The sequence below is a fragment of the Pagrus major genome, chromosome 11 (genome assembly GCF_040436345.1).
Source record: "Pagrus major chromosome 11, Pma_NU_1.0".
Taxonomy (NCBI): domain Eukaryota; kingdom Metazoa; phylum Chordata; class Actinopteri; order Spariformes; family Sparidae; genus Pagrus; species Pagrus major.
The window spans coordinates 12,935,641-12,962,861 of record NC_133225.1 but is presented as its reverse complement, the minus strand read 5'-3'; the positions used below and the strand labels follow the sequence as shown (position 1 = coordinate 12,962,861).

The 27,221-nt window shown below is 41.5% G+C and overlaps 1 protein-coding gene across 2 annotated transcripts in view; it reads left to right on the top strand.

The window, feature by feature from the left end:
- Positions 1-27,221, top strand: part of notch2 (notch receptor 2) — a 46,539-nt gene that overhangs the window by 8,186 nt on the left and 11,132 nt on the right. For both annotated transcript variants that reach the window (XM_073476117.1, XM_073476116.1), the window contains exons 2-17: positions 5,705-5,786; positions 18,818-19,092; positions 19,910-20,117; positions 20,223-20,356; positions 20,858-20,980; positions 22,090-22,323; positions 22,727-22,882; positions 22,975-23,160; positions 23,769-23,882; positions 24,032-24,145; positions 24,332-24,565; positions 25,630-25,740; positions 25,922-26,114; positions 26,493-26,638; positions 26,740-26,853; positions 27,001-27,120. In XM_073476117.1, the coding sequence (XP_073332218.1) occupies positions 5,705-5,786; positions 18,818-19,092; positions 19,910-20,117; positions 20,223-20,356; positions 20,858-20,980; positions 22,090-22,323; positions 22,727-22,882; positions 22,975-23,160; positions 23,769-23,882; positions 24,032-24,145; positions 24,332-24,565; positions 25,630-25,740; positions 25,922-26,114; positions 26,493-26,638; positions 26,740-26,853; positions 27,001-27,120 (2,544 nt within the window). The remainder of the gene's footprint in view (positions 1-5,704; positions 5,787-18,817; positions 19,093-19,909; positions 20,118-20,222; positions 20,357-20,857; positions 20,981-22,089; positions 22,324-22,726; positions 22,883-22,974; positions 23,161-23,768; positions 23,883-24,031; positions 24,146-24,331; positions 24,566-25,629; positions 25,741-25,921; positions 26,115-26,492; positions 26,639-26,739; positions 26,854-27,000; positions 27,121-27,221) is intronic.

Here is a 27,221-nt window from a genome sequence, read left to right as displayed (position 1 = left end):
TCTGTTCTGTTCACTTGCATATCTTAGTGTTTTCAGTTTTTATAGATTCTCACAGACAAGTAACCAGATTTAGAACGAGGACTTCGGTATAAACTTATTTTAACCTGGAATTTGTGTTACCATGTCTCTAAAAGTAGTTGTGGTTGCTGCAGTTCACCGCAGTTTACAAAAACCAAGATTCACTTGCAGTGGGGACAGCTCAGTAAATGCTTCTAGTAATTGAAAGTGAAAAGTTAAATGGAGAAAAAAAACAAACTAGCTGCTGATTACGCACAAGGGTTGCTTTTGTTGTTTCTGTGAGGCTGTATTTAGAAAAAGCTGTGGTGCTTTGAGTCAGCATGCTAAAGTGATGTGAATGATAATGTGAGCATGTTAATGTTTGGCAGACAATGTTTGCCATCTTAGTATAGCGTGTTAGTGTGCTAACATTTGATTATCAGCACTGCACTTAATGTGTGGCTGAGGCTGATGGATTAGTTTCGCAGATATTCTGTCTTATTGGACAAACTGAAAGTTGGATCTTGTGATGGCCCTACTTAAAAAGCACAACGGACCAAAGTTTCCTCTTCTGACGACAAATGTCTGTACCAAATTTCCCAAGACAAAATAAACCTAAAATATAAACCTGCTGGTGAGGCTAGAGGAAGTCAGGATATCACCGAATTCAGTGGGATATTTCTATCTGGGACTCATGAATGTGAATTTTTGGGCCAAGTCATTAAGTAGAGGTTGAGATATTTAACCAATTAGGGGAGGAGATTGACCTGCTTGTGGCACATGTAATGCCAGTCCATTTAATAATTGTCCAGGTATTATCAGTCTGGACTAAAGTGCTGGACCGATCAACTGACTGACAGACTGGCACTGCCATCGCCAAAGAAATGCCACTAGTATGGTTAAAACAGCTGCACAAAGTTTTAACTGTGAACTGTATTTTCAAAATTTAATTCACATCTGGATTTTTTCACAAGTGGTTTTGTAATGATATTCAAGAGAAAATCACATACATCCTGTGATGTTTTCCAGGTTTTCACATTGCGAGACACTCTGTGGGAACACTTACTTCTGCTTTTAAACTTTGACAGACTAACTAGTGTCATTCTCAGTTACATTGATGATGATAATGCAAGCCAGCTGTGTCACAAACGATGACAGGCTTGCCTTTTCTCAATATGCAAAAAACACTGAAAACTAGACAGTGTCTCGCAATGTTATCATGTAATCATGGCATTTCACTTCTGCTTCCCACCTAAGCGTGCACAGGCATTTTCTCTCATTTTTTAATTAACTCACCTCTGATCCATGTGTTGCCTGTGTTGATGTGGTCAGCGAGTGTGATGATAGTGTGGGGCTGACATGCAACAAGGGTTCCTGTCTAGAATCAGGAACAGGTGACTTTGTGGTTACATTCACCCCTGCCACCTCTGGTCTTATCCCTATTTTGGGGCTTTCTGGTAGAGTGGATGTATGATAATTAAAGGGGCAACTTTTTAAATACAGTCAGAATTTTACTTTAAAACACTGAAAAAATGAACATTATCAAAAGAGTCCATGAGCCATGTTCACTGGGAGGCTGGTTGACTAAGCCTTGCTGCCCGCATTGACCCCACCGTTCTTCCGATGTTGCAGTGTGGGCAGACTCCCTCAACTAATAGGGCTACTTAGCTCCGCAGCTAACTGAGCTACTTGCTAGTCGCTCCAGCCAAAAATAGCTACAGCAAAGAGTAGCAAATCCAGTATAGTGAACAGCAGTAAGCATTTATGCTGCCCCCTATAGGTTTGGAGTTACCTTTGAATTCTGGCTATTTCCTGTAATTCACACCTTCAAGGTCTAAACTGCAATTATTTTTTTGTCTGCTACGTGTCTGCTCTGTAAATCTCTGTAATAGATTATTTGGTTTCTTTATGGCGCCCCCTAGTTTTAGTTGGGTATCCACACAATCAAATTTTGTCTAAATCGGTAACGGCAGCGTTCTCTTTCTTGTCTAGGATGAATTAACACGTTGTCCTGCACCTTCGCTTGTTGAAAGAGCGACTAAACAAACGCTTACGAAGGAAAAGTTAATGTTAGTTTGCAGGCTAGATAGGTAATCAGCTCCTCAGCTGCAGCAAATTAAAGGGCATGTAAACATACCTGCAAATGTCACTTGAGACCGGTTAAACTCTGGTCTGGTCATTAATCTTAATTACCACTAAAAGCACACTGTCTATAATACATACAATACATTTCATAAATATGTTGTGATTATTTTTGAATACATTGAGTGACTAAATGTAACTTCAGTTGGACTTTAAAGCTTCTATGGTGGAATAAGCTGAAGGAGGTACCATGACATTGAGATCTTCTTTTCTTCATGTATATGCCGACTTTTTCCCCCCAAATTTTTTGTTTTCGTTCAGCTTTTTAAAAAATGTACATAAAAAACAGGTGGATAGAAACATACCTGCTGCTCTTGCTACGTTGACCTCTCTTGCTCATTTTCCATGCAGCATCAAAGTAAAAGTTTTCCCCCGTGCTCGTCTACATACTGACACTGGAACACTGTAGTTTTCATCGTATTCAAAAAAGAAACATGCTTTGACATCTGTGTATATGTAGATTCTCTGTTTTCACTCTCTGCATAATAACATCGTCACAGATACAGCTTCCATCAGCAGGGATCACACACAGCTCTCCTCCCAGTCCCACCAGACTGCAGACACCATAAATCACCTGCTTTTGTTCTCTACTTTAACACCCCCGCAATAACCTGTGCTCTCACACACACACACACACACACACACACACACACACACACACACACACAGTGCCAGTGAGTAAGAAAAGGGATGTTTTAATAAGGAATAATTGTCATAATTCAGTCACTTCTTTGTTTCTTCTCAGCTCTGTTGACTTTGTTGATTAGGTCTTATCAAGGCTGTCATTCCTGGGAAATTTTCCAGTCCATGCTTCATTGATAGTGAAGTGTGAGAACAGCCAGGTAGAGAGGATACAACGCTGGTGATATGAATCTGGATCACAATGCATGATTCATTTGAATGTGTGTGAACATTTTGTTTATTTTTCTTCAGAGAGACAGATTGCTGAAAGCTTTTCCAAACTTTCAGTCAGGGAATTGCTGACCTGTAAATCACTGGGTGATTGGTGTGTGTATTTGTGTGTTAAAATGGCGTAATAGGAGGCAGGCTGTTCCAAATCTGGTAAGATCATTGCGTCTGGCATTGCGACAGCGTGCATGGGAAGCTCGTCAAACCAGTCGAGGGATGAGAGCAGCTTTTTCCCCCTCTCTGCTCTCTTGCCTTCATTCTTTCACTTCTTGTCTCTTATGCATTGGTCTTCCCAGCTCTCCCTTACCCCTCACCCTCTCTTTGCTTATTTTGCAATTGTCTGCTCGCTGATGGTATCTGTGCCACACAGGCCATACCCTACAGTGTGTTGCTCAGATTTTATCACATATGTCGTCCTTTTCTGATTTTATTCAAAAGCTGATTATACAAGATTTTGCATTAAATTTCCATTTAAGCTTGATCAGAACCAAAAGTGAATGTGTTGTACATCTAACCACATATGTGTGGATTTTCAGCTCTCTGCGCTGTTTTAGTGTATGTGTAGGATTTTCATGTGTTGACTCGCAGCCAGTGTGCATACTGTATGTCTGCTCAGTACAGAAATAGTCCCAGAATAGCTCAGTATTTTTTCTGTGGTTTCTTGTACTGCAGCTGTAGTCTGCTATCAACTCATACTTTATTTCAGTGGATGTCTGTGCAGTTGTGCACTTGGAGGCATGCTCCATGTGCGTGCTTGTTGGGATTATGAATTTCACAGCGGTTTATGTATGGTATCCCCATGTCTAATGGACTATGTCTGTCAACCCGACCCTAAAGCATTAGTCTGCCCATGCTCTGACCAAGCCAGCTCAGAGACTGGACACTGAACAATGTGTGTCCCACTTTTTACACTGCAAAAGCATATCAAGTAGGGTTATTAAGTGTGTCTTCCGCAAGAACTCCTCGACTTGAGTGACACTGTGATTAATCTAGGGGCAGGAAGTAACACCATTTCTGAGCGCACTTCCTGTAATGCAATGACTGTTTTGTGAAGACATTGTTGGCGTTTCTTTGAAATCATCTGACCTACCCTCAGTTTTGTAAAGAGAGCTCTGTTCTGTAGTGTCGGGGTACCTCACATAATGACTTAAACATGTGAGACTATAAATGTAACAAAATCTTAATGCTGCAGAATTTGTGCAACTACTGCTAATAATTCTTCTTGATTAATCACACACACTTAACAGTGGAGTATTTCATTTGCCTACCATATCATATTGATAAATAAAGACTAACAACACCACACTGTTGTTTGGCATGTTGGGCCAGCATGGTGTGCGTGAAGACCACTTGAGCCGCGTGTCTCTGGTGGCTTTAAGGCCACACAATAGCTTATGTGTCTGGTTATGAGTGTTTCATTGGTGGGGAGATAGTTGGGCTTTGTTGTCTTCATATAGGCTCATTTCTGTCTGCCAACTCATCCGGCTGCCCTGTGACCACTGGCTGATTTCAGGCTGGCTCTTCATAGGCTGGATAGGTGGCAAGCCTTCTGCATTATCTCTGAAAGGAGGAGAAACTTGTAGACTATGTGGAGGAGTTGCCTCAGAGGGGTGGGGAGTGTCTGTGAGGGGGATATTGCCACCTCTGCTAACTAATTATCTGGGGTAAACCCTGAATGAGTTTTGAGTAGTGTCAATTCATTTAAACTGATTGTGTCTTTGATATACATAAACATAATAAGTTTGTGGCACATGATGCAGGAGGACGTCATCATCATGGTGTCTGTGTCTAGACACATCAAGTCAAAGCAAGACATGGCGGACACTGTGTACTAAAAAGGTTTTTTTAGGGGCAGAAGAAGAATGTAGTATTCATAATTATGTTTTTCATTAGTGTACAGTGTTTACTCTCTAATTGTTTTGTAGCAGTGGTGGCAGCAGGTAAATTCTGGTATTTGTTCTACATGTGTCCCTGCTGGTCTTAGTTTTGGTTGTTTTGTTGTAAGTGGTTTGCAGTGCTTAATATTGATCGTCTTGTTTAATTGATTGTGATTTAGGGGCTACTTCTTCACACTAGGTGTTATGCTTCTTTGTGTTTTGTTTTGTTATCTAGATTATAATGTTCAATTCCCCATTTTATCCACCTGTGGTGGTAATGTTCGTACTGTGGGGGTCCACCACTCTGGTGTATAATAACTTGAAGCTAAGAATCGTCATGTTTTCTTTACCTTAGAATGAGCTCTTTATTTCTACAGAGGTAGCAGGACCTCTTTGACGGAGTTGCCATGTTGCACCGCCATATTTCTACATCAGCCCAGAACGGAGAACCTAAACACTGGCTTGAGAGAGGGGCTTTCCTGTTTTTCGCAATTTTTAGCAGCCACCACAGGGGAGACTGATTCCTGAAATTACCACAACTTCTTACTGTTCTTAGCATAAAGATTGTCTCTACATTCCTACATGTGTTACAGTATGTGAGGAGAAACATTTTTGAATATGTGTTGAATGGATTCATTAGCTTTGATAACAATACCATTGCCATATGTAATGAGCTGGTTACACTTATTTAAAATATTGCCAATATTCATACTAGACACGTTGCAAATAAAGTGCCTCTCTGATTGTCCCCTGTCTAACTGTTCTTTTGTTTCTTGCAGCTCTGCAGTGTATGGATGATAAGGCGCCTTGTGTTAACAACGCGACGTGTCTGACCTTTAGCAACGGCACCGAATACTGCAGGTAAGATTGACTTGCTGGGTCTGTTGCCAAACACGAAGGCTTCTCAGTTTATCTCAGGCTGTCACCACAGCACTGCTAACAAAAATGAGAACACGGCAATAGAAATGGCTCATAAGAGGATTGTTGGATGTGAAAGCCAGTACAGAAATAGGGTTTTTAGATCAACCCCAGCCTGTCCACGGGACCATGAGGTTTTACTGAGGCACGGAAGAGGGAATAAAAGAATGCTCTGTCTGACAAAGTACACCAGTACTGGGAACAATACCAACACACACACTTCCACCTCCAAGATGTTATTTAGGACATTTCGTGGGTTTTGTTACTTACTCTCTTGTTGCTATAGAATTGATAGCTTTTAGTGTTGCCAACATATTTTACTGCTGATTTGTTGTTGCTTAGGGATGTCAAGACGGTGACAAGACATTTTTATTACTTGAGAAAGTTACCTATTAAGTGTATTTGATGAGGAAAAAACTATCTGAAACTTGGTCGATTGAATCAAAAGTAGGGATGACAAGTAGGGATATCACTCTTACCACACATGTTGTGGTTCTGGGCCCACGCCATGTTGTTGTGGAAACTTGAAATAACCTGCAAGGGAGTCTCTTCTACTACCGGTGGTGCAATCAGACCATTGAGGAAAAGTGCTGCAGTGTAAAGGAGAGCAGTGGCCTGTTTGATCTATGCCTTCCACTTTTTGACAGCTTAGCCTAGTTTGTAATTAAGACTGAGCTATCTTTATAATTGCGTCGCCACTCCCGAGCCAAATTCCCAAAGAAAACACACCATAGCTGGTTCATGAACCTGATCATATTTCACCAAATGTGATGTGAATCAGAGCGTGTGTCTGTTCCCAGAGCTTTAGGAATTTCAACACTTTGCTACTTCTGTAAATAGGGATGGAGAAATCAACATTCCTTAATCAGTGTTTGACTTTCTCTCTATCTAATTGAAGGTCAGAGAGTTATTGGACTGAATCAAATGATCGTCTACTCCAATAACAGTCTTGGTAATTTATACACGTAAATAAACACTTATATAATGTACATTACGCTGCAAAAACACTTTAACAAGTCATTTTACTGGCAACATGCTGCACAACAGTATTTGCAGCATGTTGCTGTTTTTTTGTCTTTGCTCATGTCCTCTTTGACCATCGCCAAGATAATTGATTTTGACTCATACAAAAGTAACCTGTAAATAAAATTAGTCTTCAAAAGATGGCAACTCTTGTAACAGAGTGATGGATTCTCCCAACACCCATCTGGGAAGAATTTCGGAAAACCATATCCTTCAGTCACAGGTCATCAGTATCCACCCTCTCAAACTGCCTTCACATCTGGACCGGGTAGGGCTTGCTTGGCACCAATGTTTACAGAACATTATCATTCATGAGTAAGGATGTTGTTATCCTTATAGTTATGTGGACTGCCCTTCAGATAAGTGTGGCAGCTGCATCATGAACTAGTATGGTGTGGGTGATGGCTGTGCACGTTAGGCCAGTAATAAAGACGTGATGAAAACAGGCTGGGTTGACCTTGTCAAGGACAGCTCAAGATAGGCAGCTTTTAATTTTGGAAATGTTTCTCAGGTGGAGGAAACACAATTGAATTGTCTTGGTTAGATGATTTTCAAACAACAGGCTCAGATCAAAAGATCACAGCCAACATCAGAGCGTGTGTTCTTAATGTGGGCAGACAGGCATACAGTACCAGCAGAACAGGGATTTATGCCGATACTTATTGGCGTATGTCTCTGAATCAACATTCAAATCATTTGCAGCAGTGAAATGCATGACACATGACAATTTTGTGTTTATTTTTTGTCCAAGCGAACTATAAATTTTTCACTTATAAGAAGTCTGGAGTTATAAGATTTCACTTGTATTTAGTCTAGCTTTTGCTCAGCCAAGCTGTCTCCATTTGTGACCATTGAGTCTGTATTTTTCTCAGAATTAAATGATGATGTTGATGATAAAAAAAGGCCTCTTGCCCGGAGGACACACAGAGAGGAGGCTCTTAGTTTAGAAGAGTCAGCTGACAGAGCGCAGGCCTACTGTTAGACTGATTAACCAGTCAGTCAGTTTTTCCTGCCGTCCACAAGCAAACATGAACACATGCACACTCTGATACACACACACATGTGCACACAAATAGCAGCACTTGCCTCTGTCTGGTCGCATCTGCACTGTGCTGCTGGTCAAAAGGCTCATTGTGTAAAAATCAAATTATGTGTTTATTAGTCTCCGCAGTGTATTAAAGGCTGCCGGCTGTGAGTAAACAGTCACTTTGGACGTTTGGCTCGGACCAGCCTAATTACGTCACATGGATCACGTCTGGGGTCGGACTGGGAGTAACTGTAATTAAACAGACAATTAATATGACAGGCTTATATCACTTAAGGGCTACCGCTTTGGGTAACTGTGCCAAGTCATTGGAAGGTATCCCTAGTTTACAATTACAATCTTTTTTTAGTGCTGAGAACGGAAAGCAAATGTCATCACCTTATTAACTTTTCTCAGTTTATGTAATAACAGAAAAAATAATGTTCATACATTTTTACAAGTGAGTGACTGTAGTGTTTCTGTTTGATATCTGTAATGAAACAGATCCACAGCAGAGACAAGGCTGTGTTATGATTGGCAACAGACTGAGCGTCTTGCATGTTGTCATTCATCAACTTGCCTCCAGTGTCTCCTCTGCGGAGTTCCCATACATCCTGGAAAATCTGGAAAACACAGAAGGACCTAAGTCTCTGTTTTACATCTTTAAATTCCCTTTAAGAGACTTTTTCACTTTGCCTTGCTACATTTTTCATTTAAGAGAGACAGAAAAGGACAAGGGAAATGAAAAAACAAAGAAAAAAGGGATACTTTTGATAGATGTGTGCTTAGATACATGTAAGTAGCTTAGACTTAAACAATGGCATTTGTAGAAAAAACATATTTGAAAATACTTAAAAAATTTGTGCTCGGTGTCTCATTTCAGACACAAATAATGTTGCTAAAGAGAATTAAAGTGCATGGGAGAGGTCGACGAGCAGGGCAGGGTACAGAGAAGCCGTCTAACCGGTGACACTGCAAGTCATCAGGGTGTGAGAAAGGTGTGTATTGCGAGTGTGACTCCGTGTGAATTTGTGCAAGTCACAAGTTTGCTTGCTAGGTGTTTGTGACTTACATCATTGCTGAGGAGATTCATGAATACTTTCTGATGAGTTATCGGATAAGACTGCAGAAACAATGGTCTTGTTTGTGGGCCACAGAGGACTCCTGACACTAACATGGAGTCTGACTCACTGAGTTATTACCTGAGCAGTGCAATCTGGAGTGAGGCTACACACGTTAGGTTGTCCGAGCTCTATTTTCTCCCCAGAACAAGATCTCTTTGTCTGCTGTTGGGCCATGGTGCAAACTGATTAACTCTCCCTCACCAACAATGCCTCTTTTTTTCTCACTCTTTTTTTTTCTTGCAGTCACTGTCATGCCTTTTGTATTTATTAAAAAAAAAAAAGAAGAAGGTTTTCTTAAGCATGAGGGGACAGAGTTACTGTGTTGTGCAGACCTGCTGCTTGTTTGATCTGACAGGTAGAATTTGCCTGCAGGGCAGACAGAAGAAGAGAAAGGGCCAAAAGTAAAGAGGATGTCTTTTTTTCAGGTAATTTGAGGAGGAATAGCTCGGAGCACAACTCCTTACTAATGATGAGAGAGCAGTGAACGGGGGGGGGGGGGGGGGGGGGGGGGGAGATGAGGGAGAAGCAGAGCAGAGAGAGGAGTGTAATTTCCCTCTTGCTACGCCTCCTTCATCAAACTGTCACTCATCCATCCAGGCCTCTGTCCCTCCCTCGGCTTCGGGGTTTTAGATGCCTCTGGACACAACTCACCAGGCCTCTTAATCCCTTTTCCACAACCCTGTTATTGTTGAGGTCTTCATAATTTTTGCCTTTATTATAGCCATACCTGCTCCATCTCCCATCTCTTTCTTTGTGTTTGCAGAGCATTGTTGAAGATTTTGCTCTGGCTGCTGTTGTCCATCGGTCTTAACCACTTTCTGTCGAATTGTTAACTCACAAAAAGCCCTCTCTCCTCGCACTCTTATGCCTTTGGGTAGGTTAGCAGAGTGGACTAACCTGATATGCCAGGTGGTTTATTGCACAAAAAAACATCTGGGAAGCCTTCCTTAAAAACTGTGTGAAAAAGGGCTGGCACTTTCAAAGTTGAATTGGCAGGTGTTTGGACGAACCATCCGTCTATTACTGTCTATCACAGGCTAACTTCAACCAATCAGATCCACAGGAGGAGAAAATCGAACTCTTACTGAAGCCAGTCAAGAAAAAACATTTTCCATTTAGGAAACGCTTCAGTGCCATTTTGTGCTCTTCATTCCATGAAATATACTCTCCAGTTCTGATGTAACTGATGCTATAGCAGCTACGCTAACCTCTTGAGAAGACGCCATTGTTGTTTTCAAACAAACAATCACTTCTCTCAATGGTCGTCACATCTAAATCACGCCCGTAGCTGCCAGTTGTTCCTCATAGGACGCTGTGGTTCAACCACAAGCGCGTGGCTTAAAGCCTGGCAGGATGGATTTTTCCAGATCACATGGTCAGGAGATCTCGTGAATCCAGCTGCGCTGCAAGATAAAGACAAGGCAGAGGGAGGAAGAAACAAAGATAAAGGAGTAAGATAGGCAAAAAAAAATATCAGTCACACCTCTACTCCTCCACAGCAGACAGACACCCATGCTCTCTGGCACACACACACACTCACAACTTGGTGAGGCATATGATCTAAACTAAAGTCAACAAACACTAGAGTAGGAGAACCCTCGGCAGTGATTTCCCGCTCATACTCTCCAAAGACGTATCTTCTTCCCACAGCCTAGCTAACAGCACTGTAGATGTGGTTGAGACCGGAACCACAATGATAAGAGTTTCTTTGTCTATATGTTTGTGTATGTACTCTGTCTGTGTGTGTGTCTCCAGAGAATCAGGGGCACCTGTAGCCTGGGGTGAGTTCACATGGTGGTACAGTGGGGTCTGAAGTTCACTGAACATGTAAGGTTCAGTATCTGGAAGGTGGAGATATTTTGTGTGTGTGTTGAAGGGCTCAAATGATGAGTCAAGCAGGCTGTTCATCAGTGGCAATCATGGCTGCAACTAAGGATGGTTGTAATTATCAAGTAAGTGTTTCGATTAGCAACTTGTTTAATTTAATCACAATTTACCATAGCCCAAAGTATTGTCTTCAGCTTGCTCGTTGTGTTTGACTCAGTCTGAAAGATAATCAATACTGTAACCAGCATAATGCAATATCTTGCATTTTGCTTGATAAGTTAAAAAAAAGATCAAAAACTAAAACAGTTAATTTTCTGTCAATTGACTGATTTCAGCAGTAGTGATAACTCACTAGATTGGATGTGGTCAACATGGCCTGCTGTCACAGGTCACTGTGATCACCATGACATAGATAGGGTCACAAAAACAAACAAACAAATGAACATGCAGATAAACATCAGGCTGCCTAGAGATTCAAACAGGCCCTCAGAAAGAGGAAGCCTTACAAAACAGTGGGGAATGTAGCAACCAGACCATAAACCCACATACAGTAAGGTGACAAGTGGCTCTCTGTCACACATTGAAGGTGGCGTGGGGTCAAAAGTACCTCAGTTTTTTTCATAAAGTCACACATACTCTGGGCATGCACTGATGTACTGCACTGATGATCGGACCAGTGTGAGTTTCATCTTCATTTGGCTCAACTTAACTTTCAGTTGTTATTTAATCATCAATAGCCATGTTTCCATAAAATTTCAAGTGAAGTAAACGGAGTCCAGCAGTAAACAAACCAGGAGACAAAATGGAGAGAGGTATTCAGGAATTACTTTTGATAGGGCAAGTTGTAAATGTTCTTGTATGTTAGCTAGCATTTTTTCCATCAAACATTTTGTGCATTAACTTAAGCAAGCGCACAAAAGTTGTTGGTTTTTTTTTAATTAGAGCAAGCTTTTTCTAATTTTGTCGTTTGCATAAAATTTCTAATGCGATATTCTTCAAAATGCACATAAAAATGCTTTATGGAAACGGTGTTATTGACATACATCAAAACAATGCAAAAGTACCTTGTTCTGTCATTTCCCTCTTGTTTGTGTGCTATTTCACAGAATAAATGCCAAAGAGAAAAAAAAAAAAAAAAAAAAAATTAGCAGGGAGTAAATCTCCTTGGGTGGTGCTGCAGCAATAAACTAGTCATTCAGGGATTAAGTGACATTGTAAGTACAGAAGAGATGATATTTGTTTTTGTTAAAAATGTCTAAATCAGTCAGTGGTGGACTATGCTCAACATAGATCTAGATATGGAACTTTTACAGGCAGTCAGACCTATTGTTGGAGACTCCACTTGAAACAACCACAGAAGTAGGATAATGATAGAACAACATAGAACGACAGGCAGATGAAGCACTCAGAGAGAAAATGAGTCCCGTGTTGTTCACCACAGCCACTCAGATGAGTCTTTTTGAACATGTTTTTAAATACAGTCTGAGATTTTACCACATGTCCCTCGTTTGGACTCCACCCTGCTCTGGACTCCTTTATTCAGACTACGCTGATGCTTTTCAGTCTGACTGCCTGGTTTCCTTTTCTCTCTGTATGTCTCGCTCTCTCATTATGTTTCTTGCTTTTACTTCCACCTCACTGCGCTCTCTTCAGCTTCCTCTTTTTTTCCTCCTTTACGTCTTTCTTTCCAACATTGACATCACTCCCACACCTCCCTCGGCCCGCCTCCGCTGTGATGCTGTTTTTGCTGCTAGCTCATCTTTGTGAAAAAGAAAAAGAAAAAAACTGCTGAGAAGTGGGGGAGTGGGCAAAAAACCCCTCCAACCCATTATAACTACTTTGCAACTAAGCATTATTAAGCTATAGATGCATAGTTTCCATCTCTCAAAAAGAACCCATGACTGAACCCTTACATCTAAGTTTAGGTGCATTTTATTTTTCCAATGTAGAAAAGGCCTCTCCTCCTCGGCCTAAATGGGTCTTCCATTGCCAGACCTATCCACACACTACATTTACACTGTGGCAGTACAAAGAAAAATAACTATCATTCTGTGATTGGACAGATAGCCTCTTTGGGATGTCTGAATTTCATCAAGGGCGTCCCCAAACTGCCATAAGCTCACTGCTGCTGCTCCTTCATTTAGTTCTGGGGTTGAGGCGGTGGTGTTATTAAGAAACCTCCTTTCACATCTGTCTGTATTTAGCTCATACTGTTTTAGATTGATCACTTATGACAGTTATTGGAAATGGCAATGGAGACTGCAGTTGAATGGAAATGTTGTCTAGTCTTACCAACCACCCAAAACGCTTAACAACACAAGTCAGCATTCACCCCTTCACAGACATGTTCATTTTCTTGGGGCAGATGCTACCATGCAGGTTGCCACCTGCTAATGACTAGTGAGCTTCCCACAAGTGCATCACTGTTGTTTTCTTTTTTTGGCTCCTTTACCTGTGTTTTGGTTGAATTCTTGTCCATCTTGAGACATGAATTGAAGCTTGCTCTGGGTGTCCAGGGCAGCTGTAATATTAATGCTTGCAGTATCAGTTCCTCTGCAAGTCAACTGAAGCTCCAATCGTTTTTGTGTACGGTAGCAGTAGTAAATGACAGGACCGCCTGCACAAAATGATTTCAAAACATTCAGTGTAGCATTTCCTGAGTTGAGGTAGAACAGATAAGGTCACACACTGTAGTACTTCCCCGTTCAAAAAATATGTATAAGCACACTCAAACCTGTCTTGGGAGCTCCTTGAACTGCCTCCACCTTTGGCCCTGACAAAGTGCTTCCCTGTTTGTGCCACGTCTGGCTCTGGTATGACTGTAGTAAGTAACACCTCAGTAGTATAATGTCTGTATAAAGTTTTTGGTTTACATATGAAGAGTTCGATCCCATGTAACAAATGCAGCTCACATCAGTATACAAGTATTGTCTATGGGATTTTGCATACACCTGCCATACCGTGATGGATATCAATGTGACACTTGTTCCAATCATATCACATTTTTAAAACTTGAGTCCTCTTCTCTGGATTACTATTACTCGGTCAGATGGGAGCTGCAGTTAGAGTCTGAACGGCAACAGGTCCTTTTAAATTAAGTATACCATCTAATAGAGCTGCAATAATTAGATGATTAATTGTTTTTTCGTTTTTCTAGCAAAAATCTCAACATTTGCTGTTTCCAGGCGAATAATCAAAAAACATTTTGCAAATCTTGCTGCCCTACCATCTCACTTCTTGCAGCTACAATTTCTATGTAAGCTGTGGATTCCTTAGTTCCTGATTTATCTCTGCAACCAAACTAAAAGCAAAGCTGGTACCATGTTCTGCACTGACTTGTGACATCTGTGTACGCACACACACGAGACTACAGTACACTGAATAGGCCACCTATGCTCTAGCCAAGCCAGGGAATGATCCGGGGATTGAAATGTGAGCTGGTTTATGCTCCCCTTCTTTCTCTCTCACACCGTTTCTCTGTGATGGCCGCAGGGAGAGAGCATGATGGAGTTATTAAGCGTCGCTGAGACTGGAATAGTGACTGCAGGAGGAGGAGGTGGTGGGGTTGTGGTTTAGGAGAGGAAGGTGGAAAGGTAGGAGGAGAGAATTAGCACAAAAGAAAAGGGGAATTAGCGTTCGGGGATGGGAGGAGAATGCGAGAGAAGGGGAGCTTGGGACATAGGAATTAGGAATGAAGGAGGTTGGAGACATTACATGACTGAGTGAGAATCAACCCACCCCTCTCTGCTCTCTGAAGCCCCCACGGCCAGCCAGGACAGGCAGAGGTCAGCATGAGGTAGAGGAGGAGGCGGAGGGAGAGAACGAAGGAGAGAAGGGGTGCAGAGAGAGAGAGAAAACGAGAGGGAGGGGTGTGCGTGAGATGGGGGCGCTAATGTGAACCAGCTGTAGAAACCTGACACCTCGAGAGTGGGTTAGAAATGAGAGGTGGAGGAGTGAGAAAGAGAGGGAAAGAAGGGCTGCAGGAAATTGCACGGAGTAAGAGAGGGATGGAGAAAAGAGGAGGAAAAAAAGTCCTCGTGGAGCAAAACAAAGAATCCCATAGATGAATTTGGCTGCAGAAAGCTCTCTCTTCTGAGTTGTTCATGAAAGTACATCTGACTTTGTCTGTGTAAAGGTGTTCATGTGCAAAAGTTCTATCGTGTCAAAAGATTTGCATTGCTTATGTGTTGCTGTGTTGTATTCAGCAACAGACTTGTGTGTTAGATTATCTCTTCCTCAGCGAGACACCACTCCCTTACATTAATGCGAATCATGCACAGCCTTGTCTGTTTGCCTCGGGCTCGAGTGTACAGCCGGAGGCTAATAATGAGCTCTCTATCTGCCAGAGAAACCTGAAGGACAGGGTGGTATCGTTTCCTGATGCCATGGCATGTGGTTCTGTCAACACGGGTTAGATAGCAGCAATTGAATTTAAAAGAGATTACTATGCATCTTTCCTGTCAGCACTTTGGGGTTTTAACAAAAATTTCAAAATAGGAAATAATTCTTCAATGGCGATGGAGGGTTGCGTAACAACTCATTACTATGATACCTTTTACATCTTTCTCGTGCACATTGAGGCTAAACAGGAAGTTGTTTTAGATGAGCTCAAAAGCACTTGTAATCAGGCTGAACATCACAACAAAGCACAAGTTTCAAATTTCCTCTCTCTCACTGAAGTGGCTATACTTGACTTTGAAAACGCGTCTCGTATTCCACATAGTTTTAACAGTGAAAATGTGTGAAATGTTCCCAGTGAAACGTAAACCTGGCATTAACCTGGACACGGTGTTCTTTGTGAGACAGCCTGCTAATGTGATGTATGTCACAGGGCAGAGGGCCATGTCATTACTCCATGAGAGGGGGCGTAGAGGTCATCCAGGAGAAAAAAGAGCAGTCCTAATTCCCAGGACAGCCGGCCGTCTTGTTGTGATATCATGGCCAAGCTGTGTTTGTGTTTAGAGTGGGGAGGGACGTCTTTGTGTTTGTGTATTTTTGTGTGTGTGTGTGTGTGTGTGTTTGTGTATAGGCATGTGTTTTGGGGGTGTGCACTGCAGACATGCTGATACAGAGACGGAGACGGAGAAGAGGGAGGGTGGCCATGTCTAATCTGAAAGAAGTCTGTCTCTTCTTTGAAGATTGTACATCAGTAATCTGCCATCTGGTTAATCTGTTTACCAACACCATGAGTACAAGGATTTTTAGAGAATATTTCAGTGAGTCAAAATATATATTGACAAGATAAGGCTCACAATATTCTATGTTTTTGTTACTGTGTGGTTTTGGTCTTTTTGTGGCATAATCAAACTCACTTTATATAGCACCTCTGACACACATTACTTGCAATTCAAAGTGCAAGCAATTGACAAAACATGTTTGTGAGGAAAAGAAGGATTTAGAGACTATACAGACAGCAGTAAAAGTTCATTGTCATTGTCAATTAATCTGCTAATTATATGTTATTTACTGGCATAGGGATTAAAGAAACCAGAAAATATTCACATTTATAACCTGGAATCAGAGAATTAAACTCTTTTGTTTAAAAATTACTCAAACCGATGAATCGATTATCAATAGTTGACATTGATTATTTGATTAATTGTTGCAGGTCTAATAATGAAAGATACATGATAAAATATAAAACATGCATTCAAAATAATATATATGCATAAAAAATATAGATATATTATGAAATACTACACATAATGAATTGATAGATTGGTCAACAAATATATACTTGAATGTTGGAAAAAGCTAAGCAGATTTGAGTCTACTAGAGTGAATGGTGCATCTGTTGTTGTTGTTTATGGAATAAGATATCAAGGGTTTGGCTTCACATACTATTGTTAGTGGGATTGTTGTCAATAAGATAATATATTTTCAGACCTATCCTTTAAACTTGACTTTAGTAAAAAGCTTTCTGTCACACCACGTCTAAACAAATGGACATCTATAAGAGTCACATTTTCTTATTTTTATGGTGTTGATTAATTGTTTTTTGTTGATTTGTGCACATGCCAATGCATTTGATACACTTAATATTTGAGAAACAAATATGTTCGTCAGAGTGGGAGTCTGTCCCAGATGTTGTTTGTCATATTTGAAAAGACATTGGATGAGTCACACGTCTCACAGATGTGATTGATCTGTGAGACTTCTGCCTGGCATGATTCATGACTCTCTTACTTTCCCATGCGCTCACAACCTAATATCTTCAAGCTGCTCTGGGGTGGGGTGGCCAATAATAAATACGTTTTAGTAAGTGTGAGACTGGATTTCAGATAATTCTCACCTCTCTGTTTCATCTCAGTTTTATATGGCTCATGTCTCCGATCTCTGATTCTTCCCTTGTATGTTTTTACATCCTAGAGGCCTGCTTATTAGTGAAATAAGAATCTTTTTTTTTCTTTTTTTTCCATTTGTATGGTTATGAAAGAGGGTAGTCTGTCTGTGAATATGTGCGTTAGTTACTGTGTGTTGTATCTCTACTCTCCTATTATGTTACCTGAGCCCCTCCAGGGAGGCCGGTTTAGAGGCCTGTGTAAGAGGCAGCAGGTCGCTCTGTCGCCCACAGTCCCCAGACAGTGTGTCTGCCGTGTGCCACACACATACACACACACATGCAGTGCAACAGACAGCTGATCAAAATAGCATAGACATGAAATTACCTGTCAAGTACCATTTTTGCTCAGTAACAGAATAACACCTCTGACCAAACCCTGTCACACAGAGAAGTGGTGAGTGAAAGTGGGAGGGACTGCAAGAATACAGAGGAATAGAAAGCGACGAAGGCATCGACGTCTCTGATAGGATCCCTGGTGAACATATTGTGTAATATTGTAATTTCCTTCCCACTGCTCGGCATACAGCTGAATCACTTTACTGACATCAGACAAGCAGAGATCGAAAGGAAGAGGTGATGAATAAGCAGAGGGAAAAAAAGGCACACATACGCAGAAATAGTTTGTAGCCCAAATGTGGTCAAAACACGATAGATAAGTCTTTTAGTCAGACACGTAACAGGATTTTGAGAACAGTTCTCGAAAAAGGTTGCTTTCTTAAACTGTGGACAAATTTATATCGGCTGAATCATTATTTATCTGTTGGCAGGAGTATTTTTCATCTGTTACTTAGGACAAATAATTGCTGGTGCTTTCCACTTGTTTTTTAGTTTCTGCCAGTCTTCAGTCAACAACTTCCAGATGACTCCATCTCATATCCTTCCACTTTTTAGCTTCTTCTTTGCCATCACTGACCCCAGTTTAACCCTCCCACAAAGCCTAACTTCCCCCTTTTCTCTTACAGTGTTTAACAGCTAAGAGCTCAGTACAGTTTGTAATTGTTATCTTAAGATTCGTTGTTTGGTTCTGGTCTGGTTTTAACAGCATGTCAAAATGCGTGTGTGTCATTAATGAGGCTGTACATAGAGCCCCTATCGCTCTTTGGTTAAGGCGCTAAATTAACACTTTCCAGTAATCATTTACCATATGGTTTAATAGTTTGAGTAATTACAACTAATTTCTCTATTCACAACCACTTGTTTTGCTAATACTCCCATGCAGGGATGTAGTCTCCCACATATGATTGTGTGCTGATCATTGTACAGCAATGGAAAGGATGTGTATTAGACAGTCATGTTTACCTGTGCTGTTTCAATTGTTTCTTTGATGTGTGCGTGTTTATGATGGCACACGTACACACATCAAACACCTCCATCCATAAGTGTGCAGATGCCGTACTCTCTGCTATCAATGCTGTTGTTTGATGTGGTGCATTACGTGCACCTGACTGAAACTCATTCTATTGTTTTGTTTGTTTGCATCTCTGTCAAGCACATACACACACATACCTATTTGTCTTTTTGCTTAATTCATCTTTCAGTTTATTGTCTGCATTGAGCGATGATTAGATTTAAGTCCTTGTGTGTGCTTTGAATGCTCCATCACTGATTTCTGTGTTTTGTTGTGTGTATCCAGGTGTGCACCCGGCTTCCTGGGAGAGTACTGCCACCATAAGGACCCTTGTCATCCTGGCTTTTGCCAGAATGGAGGAAACTGCTCTGTGTCCATGTTAGCTGGAGTACCTGTACCCGGCAGCGCCACCTGCACTTGCCCTCTCGGCTACACCGGCCAGCACTGCCAAACTCCCCAGAACTCCACGTGTTACCCCAACAACCCCTGTGCCAACAACGGTGTCTGCACCCTGCTGTCGCTCGACAAGTACAAGTGCGAGTGTACCAGAGGATGGACAGGTGAGATACTGTTTTATCACCTCGCAGGAGTTCGCCAAAAGGGAAATGATAGCTGACTTTGTTTATCGTCGGAGCACTAAATTATTTTTAAACATCCTGCATGCAAATTCAAAGTCTGTTGTAGCGTAACTCTTTTCCTGGTTGTTTGTAAAAATTCGTTTTTACAACACTGTCTCTAAGCAGGTAATTTTAAGCCATTTGAGAAGCCTGTTATTATCTCCACCAAGGTTAATTTTTGGTCCTGCTTTTTAGACTGATAGGAGCATATCTAGGGCTGGGTACTGAAAATAAAAGATTGATGACAGTACTGATACCGATACTGACTTCGGTATTGGTTCCTGAACAATAATTTTTTGATACTAAATTTATGAAACTCTAAAATATGGGTGTAACCTAGTGTTTTTCCTGCATGCCTCAAGAAAGCCAGTCACCAACACTGTTAGATCTTGGTTATTTGGCTCACTGATGCTGATGAGATGAAGTCCTCAGGTATGGAAAGTTGGGATCATTTAGAAAAATTGAAAAAAAATTTTTATTAAAATATCAGATTTAGACGTCTGTGTAACTTTGATACACTGACCGCAGACAAGCGATTAATGCAAATACATTTTTTAGAGACGGCTAACCATTAACCAACTCCAATTTGTCCCAAAAATATCACAGGATAAAACACAACATGTGATAAGAAGTGTTTTAAATAACCGCAAATGTATTTGCCTCAAGTATCTAAACCATAATTCTACATAGATGCTCACATTGATATGTGATAGCCAAAGCACTGTAACGCTCAGCTCCTCTTCTTTCTCTTCACTTCCAGGGCTGCGGTGTGAGCAGGAAGACAGCTGTCTATCCAGTCCCTGCGCCAACGGTGGAACGTGCAGCTCTCTGTCTGGCGGTAGCTACACATGTTCCTGTCCACCTGGCTACACAGGTCCTCGGTGCCTTAATGACACAAATGAATGTGCTGCCACACCCTCTATATGCCAGAATGAAGGAGTATGCGTCAACACCCCTGGCTCTTACAAGTGAGAATCAAGATTTTAAAAAGCAAATGTGAAATATGTCATTATTTGGACAGTTGTTTAATGTCAAGACTGAATTACATGAAATGGACTCTGTCATTGCTACAGGTGTAACTGTGCCCCTGGGTTTACTGGCAGACACTGTGAAAGCTCTTATATCCCTTGCTCACCTTCACCATGCCTGAATGGGGGCACCTGCCACCAGACCTCTGAAAGCAGCTACTCGTGCCACTGCCTTCCAGGTAGGAGGATTCAAATTCTAAAAAGCCTAAACTTGTGTTACTCTTTCTTAAAAGCTGAAAATGAGCCAGAAAAACACTAAACTAATACTACACTAACACAGATATGGACCGTGTTTGGTTCTAGGTGAGAGACTGAAATGGAAATGTAAGAGAAGGAGAGTGAATGTAGGAAGAGAAAAATAGTTACAGTCTCACTAGTATTCATCTATAAATCAATGTAGCTTTGAGCTTCTGTATTGTTACATTAAGTTGTTTGAGGTGCAAACAGTCTGATCCTGTTGGCTGTTTTGTATTACTCACAGTGCACTGTCAGTCTGCTACACTTAAAGAGTAGACACAACAAACACGCACACACATACAGCTGCTGTTTATACACTACCAGGACATGTCATATTACTTACACCAGAGAATATCATACCACAGCTGTTGTATTTGGGTGCATGTCCTCTCCACTGGCCACATAATAATAAAGTGAATGTCTCTCTCTTTCATTTGTTTCAGGTTTCAACGGGACCAACTGTGAGAACAACATAGATGACTGCCCCGGTCATCAGTGTGCCAATGGAGGAACCTGTATGGACGGAGTAAACACCTACAACTGCCAGTGCCCTCCAGAGTGGACCGGTAAGGGATTTGTGTATAAGATTGTGTTTAAGTGTTCCTGTGACCACTATTGCACTTGCACAGTGTTTGCCATGTACAGTGTGTGCCTCAGGGCCTTAAAGCCATGAGGCACAAACATGTTGAAACAAAGCTTTAGAAAAGCAGTATTGTGAGTTGTAGACATGTTCTCATAGCGGGCGATGACAACGATCGCAAGGTAAAAAGAAATAGAAATAAGCTGTTCACATTTCAAAGTAATCTACCAGGAAATACATTTTTGATTATTTGATTGGGCACCGGAGTGTTTTGTTGGACGGCCTCAAGCTGTTTGAAGTTAGAAGTTGAGCCATGTTAAAGTTTTTGCTGGATGACCACCCACCACGACTGTGGACTGGCCTCATTGGAAGAAATGAGAGTGCTAAAGTCAGTCTGAACTTGGCCTTTGGAATATTTTGTATGCATTTTGCTGGAAGCAGTTTTTAAAAGTAGTTTGTAAACCTGCTGTGTCTAAAACAAAGCAGTGTTTGAAGTATTTTTTGTTGAATATTCCATTTTCACATTTTCAATGAAATCTACAGCAGATGGTTTGTGTCTTTACCTTCTCACTTTCTTGACAATCTAGCCATATCACTGTAAAATAGCTTTACTATTTTTAAGTTTTTCAGTTGAGCAGTTGAGTGTGCCATTTGAGCAGTGAGGTGTACATGTTTGTGCTGTGATCACTGATAAAAACTTGCATGTTGTCTGCTTTGATATCACACTTCCTATTATTCCTCTGTACTGTTTCCCCATATGAAGGCCTATACGCCACACAAGGTGTGTCTGTGCTAACACACTTGGCATCCCCAAGCTTTCTGTTTACAAAGCAAACAGTCATACATCAGTTTCCTAGAGCCTGTCTGAGTTTATATAGCACTAATCCAATCAGGACATTGTGAAGCTGGAACACGGTTTTAAAAGCATCTAAAAAAAATCTCAAATGTAGGTCTTTATTTATGTTTTTTTTTTACCCAAACCCACAAGGTAACAGCTTAATTTAATTTGCATGCATAACATGCTGCATAGACTATTAACGTAATTTGCTTCATTGTTTCCCTCCTCTTCCTGGCCACCTCCATTCCTCTCCACAGGCCAGCACTGCACAGAAGACGTGAACGAGTGTCGCCTACAGCCAAACACTTGCCAGAATGGAGGCACCTGCAGCAACCTGATCGGCAGCTATCAGTGTGTGTGTGTCAATGGCTGGAGCGGGGCCGACTGCTCTGAGAACATTGACGACTGCGCTACTGCAGCGTGCAGCCCCGGCTCCACCTGCATTGACCGCGTCGCGTCATTCGTCTGTCTTTGCCCCCACGGAAAGACGGGTAGGCCAGTAGTGACAAACCACATGCAGATATTTTTACACAAAACGCTTAAACTGCATAAAGTTGATAACTGCATTACAAGATATAATGTTAGATATTGTGAAATTGTCAATATCTGAAAGCAAAAAATGAAAACAGTTGAGGAAAAGGCACTTAATGTGATCCATGTCAAACAGTCAGAAACACTAATTATACCTCAGTAGATTTGAATTTCCTGCTGATTACTGGCACATTTTTGGATTTGGATTAAGCCTCAACTTAATTAACCTCTCCCCAGCAGCAAATATGCATCCAGTTTGCTTTTCTCTGACCTCAGCAGAACCCTGTGGGGGACATTTTGGTTTTTGGATCTTTTTATTCAAAACATTTTACTCATTCCTTGTCAACATGGTTTTCTTTTCAGGTCTTCTCTGCCATAGAGACGACGCCTGTATCAGTAACCCCTGTCGAGAGGGCTCTCAGTGTGACACCAACCCCATCAGCGGGATGTTCAACTGCAACTGTCCACCTGGATACGTAGGCAACACCTGCAACATTGACAGAGACGAATGCAGCATTGGTGAGAAAGCGGAACACACACATAACATGTATATGTGCCAGGCGTCTGATCTGTTCTGCTTTTACCCACACCTCTTTCCGCTTCGTCATCAGGTACCAACCCCTGCGAGCACGGTGGTCAGTGTGTGAACACTGATGGCTCCTTCACCTGTAACTGTGTCAGAGGTTACTCTGGGCCACGCTGTGAGCAAGATGTCAACGAGTGTGCTTCCAGCCCCTGCCAGAACGATGGCACATGTCTAGATCGCATCGGGGACTACACCTGCATCTGCATGCCCGGTATACATTTCTCGAGGACTTAGAAATTATCTTACATTTAAAAAAAAAAAATCAGACAGTTTCTCATGAAGTTACTCTTCAAAATAGTGCAGCATTTGAAATGTTGTCTTCTGCAGTCAGGAAAAGGTCAAGTTGATAACAGTTTGGATAATTACCAAGGCAACACACTCATCTCAATAGTTTTATTAGAAATAGAAAAAAATGTTTGCACTCACACATACATATGCCATTATTTTTATTTGAAGAAGTAGTTCACGAGAGAATATATAAAAAATGTTGGAAAGATATGCAAATTTACAAATTTCAAAAAAATCTCTTTAAATTTCCTAGATCCAAATGTACACAAAATGGCGCTTGTTCTTTGGCCCATTGCCTCATTATAACCATTAAAATCTGTCACTGTTTTGTTATCTCTATATATTCTGCAAACAGGACTAAAAACACAACTTCCTTTGGTGGAGTTGATGACAGCCTACTTAGGCAACTGATACTTCTAATGTTTTAAAACGAAACTTATTAGAAACGGCAATGAAATGGGATTGAACTCTTTGTAATTTTTGAGAAAAGAAGAAATTATTAAAAAAACTTGTTTCTTGTCATGCATGCAGGATTTGCGGGGACTCATTGTGAGATAGAGATGAACGAGTGTAGCAGCTCGCCCTGTTTAAACCAGGGTAAATGTCTGGACCAGGTCAGCCGCTTTGTCTGCGAGTGTCCAGCAGGTAGGTATCCATTTTTTGTCATTTAAATATTTTTCTGATTGATTCTCTCTCCAAGTGAACAGGAGTTGTCTTAGGAAGACCTACCTGTTTTAAAATGGTCTTTTAACAAATGTGTTTGTTCATCGTGTTGTTCTGTTTTCTGTTTTCAGGCTTCAGTGGTGAAATGTGCCAGATAGACATAGATGAGTGTTCCAGCACACCCTGTTTAAATGGTGCCAAATGTATCGACCGACCCAACGGATATGATTGTGAATGTGCTGAAGGTAAAAGGGAATTACTATATGTTAAAAGCAACATTTTCCTTAATCTAATTTGTAGTGGCTGGACTGCGATTTCACAATTCAAACAAGGGAAATGTCGACTGCTTCACATTTATCCCCATTTGACCCAGAAAATAATCGGATGCAATAGCCTTTGTTATTTTTCTAAGAAGAAATGTCGTTCCTCAGGCTTCACTGGTCCGCTCTGTGAAGAAAACATCAATGACTGCGTACCAGAGCCATGCCACCATGGTTTGTGTAAAGATGGCATCGCCACCTTCTCCTGTGAGTGCCAAGCTGGATACACAGGCTCCATCTGTAATATCCAGGTCCAGGAGTGCCACAGCAACCCCTGTCAGAACCGAGGGCGCTGCATTGACCTGGTCAATGCCTACCAGTGCAACTGCTCACCGGGAACCACAGGTTGGTACAACATTCATTTCCTGTATAGTAAGACGTCTCTCACCTGTCTGACAAGCCAGTACTCTCCCACCCATGGTTTCTTCAGTGGCCTCTTAGAAGGGGTGTTCAGCCACTTCCTCTTCCAAATAAATGTTGCTGCCACTTGTTTTACAGTGTTTTAAACAAAGCTCTGCTCTGCTCTGCTTGACATCTGGTTGCTATAGTAACCATACAGACTGAACTATAAACAGAAAACATTTACGAGTTCTCATTCCTCCAATACTTTTTCACTGAAGTATAATTTTATTTTAAAAGAATCTAAATCTGAGCCATTCTAGATAATCAGCTCGATCACATTAACGCATTCCTGATAGTTTTTTTCATGATTGATTCTTGTGGCAGCTTCAAAAGTTTAAGAGTGGAGGTAACTGCTTGAAATGAATGTAAAGTCCTCCATCCCCCACATGTAGAGCTTCCTGTATAACTTTCGCTGTACTATAAGGCACACTGCGTGTGTGTGCGCATGTTTGTGTGAGTAGAAGTCACAAGTCTGGGTTGAGCGGTGCTACCCCACGTTGCTCTTTGGATTAGCATGCTCAGTTCAGTACGTTGTACCACCCTGAGGCCTGGTACTGAAGTCTGTACTGTCCTCACTCAACCAAAAGTGGCGTCAGGTCACCCTGTCAGGTCTCACTGTCTGGTTTCATGGCCTGACTTCCCCTCCTCTGATGTACCTCGTTCTCTCTGTCTAGTTTTCAAGTTTACTCCCTCTCGCTTTTCTCCCACTTTGACATTTGTGCCACTAATGTTTTTCTTGTTAGTTCTCTGACTTTATATCATACTTGAGTCTTAGTCTCTTTTTTTGTGGAGTCTTACTCCCTCTGGTGGAGGATTAGTTAACTGCCACGTTTTGTAACAGTTATTTGATGCAACTCCTCACTCACTTCAACCTAAAGGGGTGTGACCAGGTTTGTTATCTTTAAATCTCAGAAAAATTATACAGCCAGATAAAATGAGAAACTACATGACTTGACTATTGCTCTTCAATATGAGTTTGTCATTGTGTTTTTTCCACTTCCACACAGGGGTTAACTGTGAGATCAATGAAGATGACTGTGCCAGCAACCCCTGTGAGTACGGAGAGTGCCAGGATGGCATTAACGAGTACAAATGTGTGTGCACCCCAGGATATACAGGTATGTTTAGCTAGATACCCATTAAAGTCAACATTATAACATTGTAAAATGTTTCAGAAATGAGGCAGGATCAAATGAATAAATATTTAAAGCAATACACCCCAAGATTTTGATTCTGTAACTGAACTCAAGACATTACTCAAGTGTTACAATTAATCCAATCTGAATTACTCCCTGAAAGGAGTTAAATGTGACGTGGAGATCGACGAGTGTAACTCAAACCCGTGTATGAGCGGGGGAACCTGCGTGAACAAGATCAATGGGTTCAGCTGTTTGTGCCCGCCCACCACCCATGGCCCTCTGTGCCTCTCCGGGACCGACCACTGTGCTCCTCAGCCTTGTGTGCATGGAGAATGTATTGAACAGCAACACGGGTATGTTACCTTTTATTGCCACTCATGTTCCATGGTCCATCTGTCCTTATCTGATCCAGTGCTTAAAGATGGGTTAACATATACCAGGTATATAGCATTAGTGGGAATTTAAAAGATCCAAAAGTTGAAGTAACAGTTGGGAAGACAGCCAAATCATTTTCCCATGTTACTCTCTTTTCATGTGAAGGCCTCCTGCAGTAGGGAAATTTCTTCCAGATGCAAAACATTGAAACCTGCAGCATCAGCAGAACTGCGTGTATATATTTTAATAATCCAAGCTACAGCCGGTGGAATGGATGCTGGAAACGACCTGCTGTTATTATTACCATGCAGCTAATTTCACATTTAAACCTGTGTGTGTGTTTCTCTTGTGTAAAGGTATCGCTGTGAGTGTGAGGCCGGCTGGGTGGGACAACACTGTGAGCAGGAAAAGAATGAGTGCCAGTCCAATCCGTGCCAAAATGGTGGCAGCTGTTTGGACCGCTATAATGGCTACACCTGTTCGTGCCCACCTGGATTCAGAGGTCATTATTATTAACTCAGCATTGCATTACATGGCAATCAATAGATTAACTAGCATTGAATTTTAAAATAAATATTTGAATATCCCCTCCTCTCTGATCAGGTGTAAGCTGTGAGAAGAACATAGACGAGTGCGCGTCCGGACCCTGTCTGAACCAGGGCATCTGTACAGACTTGGTCAACAGTTACAGCTGCCAGTGTAGTCCACCATTCACAGGTTAGTGATATCACTTTTCCATTACATCAACATCCACTTGTAGCAGTCATTGTAGCGGCCAGCTGGATATCATTTTGGTAAAGATTTTGATTCACTTGTTGTTTTCATCATTCATCATTATTCACTGTGTGTGTCATGTCAAAACAGGTAAACACTGTGAGGTGGAACAGGTTCCCTGTGCCTCTCATCCATGTGAGAGGGGAGGAGTGTGTCGCCCGACTGCAGACTACACCTCTTACACCTGTCGGTGTCCTGCTGGTTGGCAAGGTATGTGTGTGTGTCTGAGTTTATGAGAATGTGATAAAGGGCTGCGACAACAACCCAAATCTGTTCAGTCTACTGTCATAGAGAAATAAAGTAACCAGAAA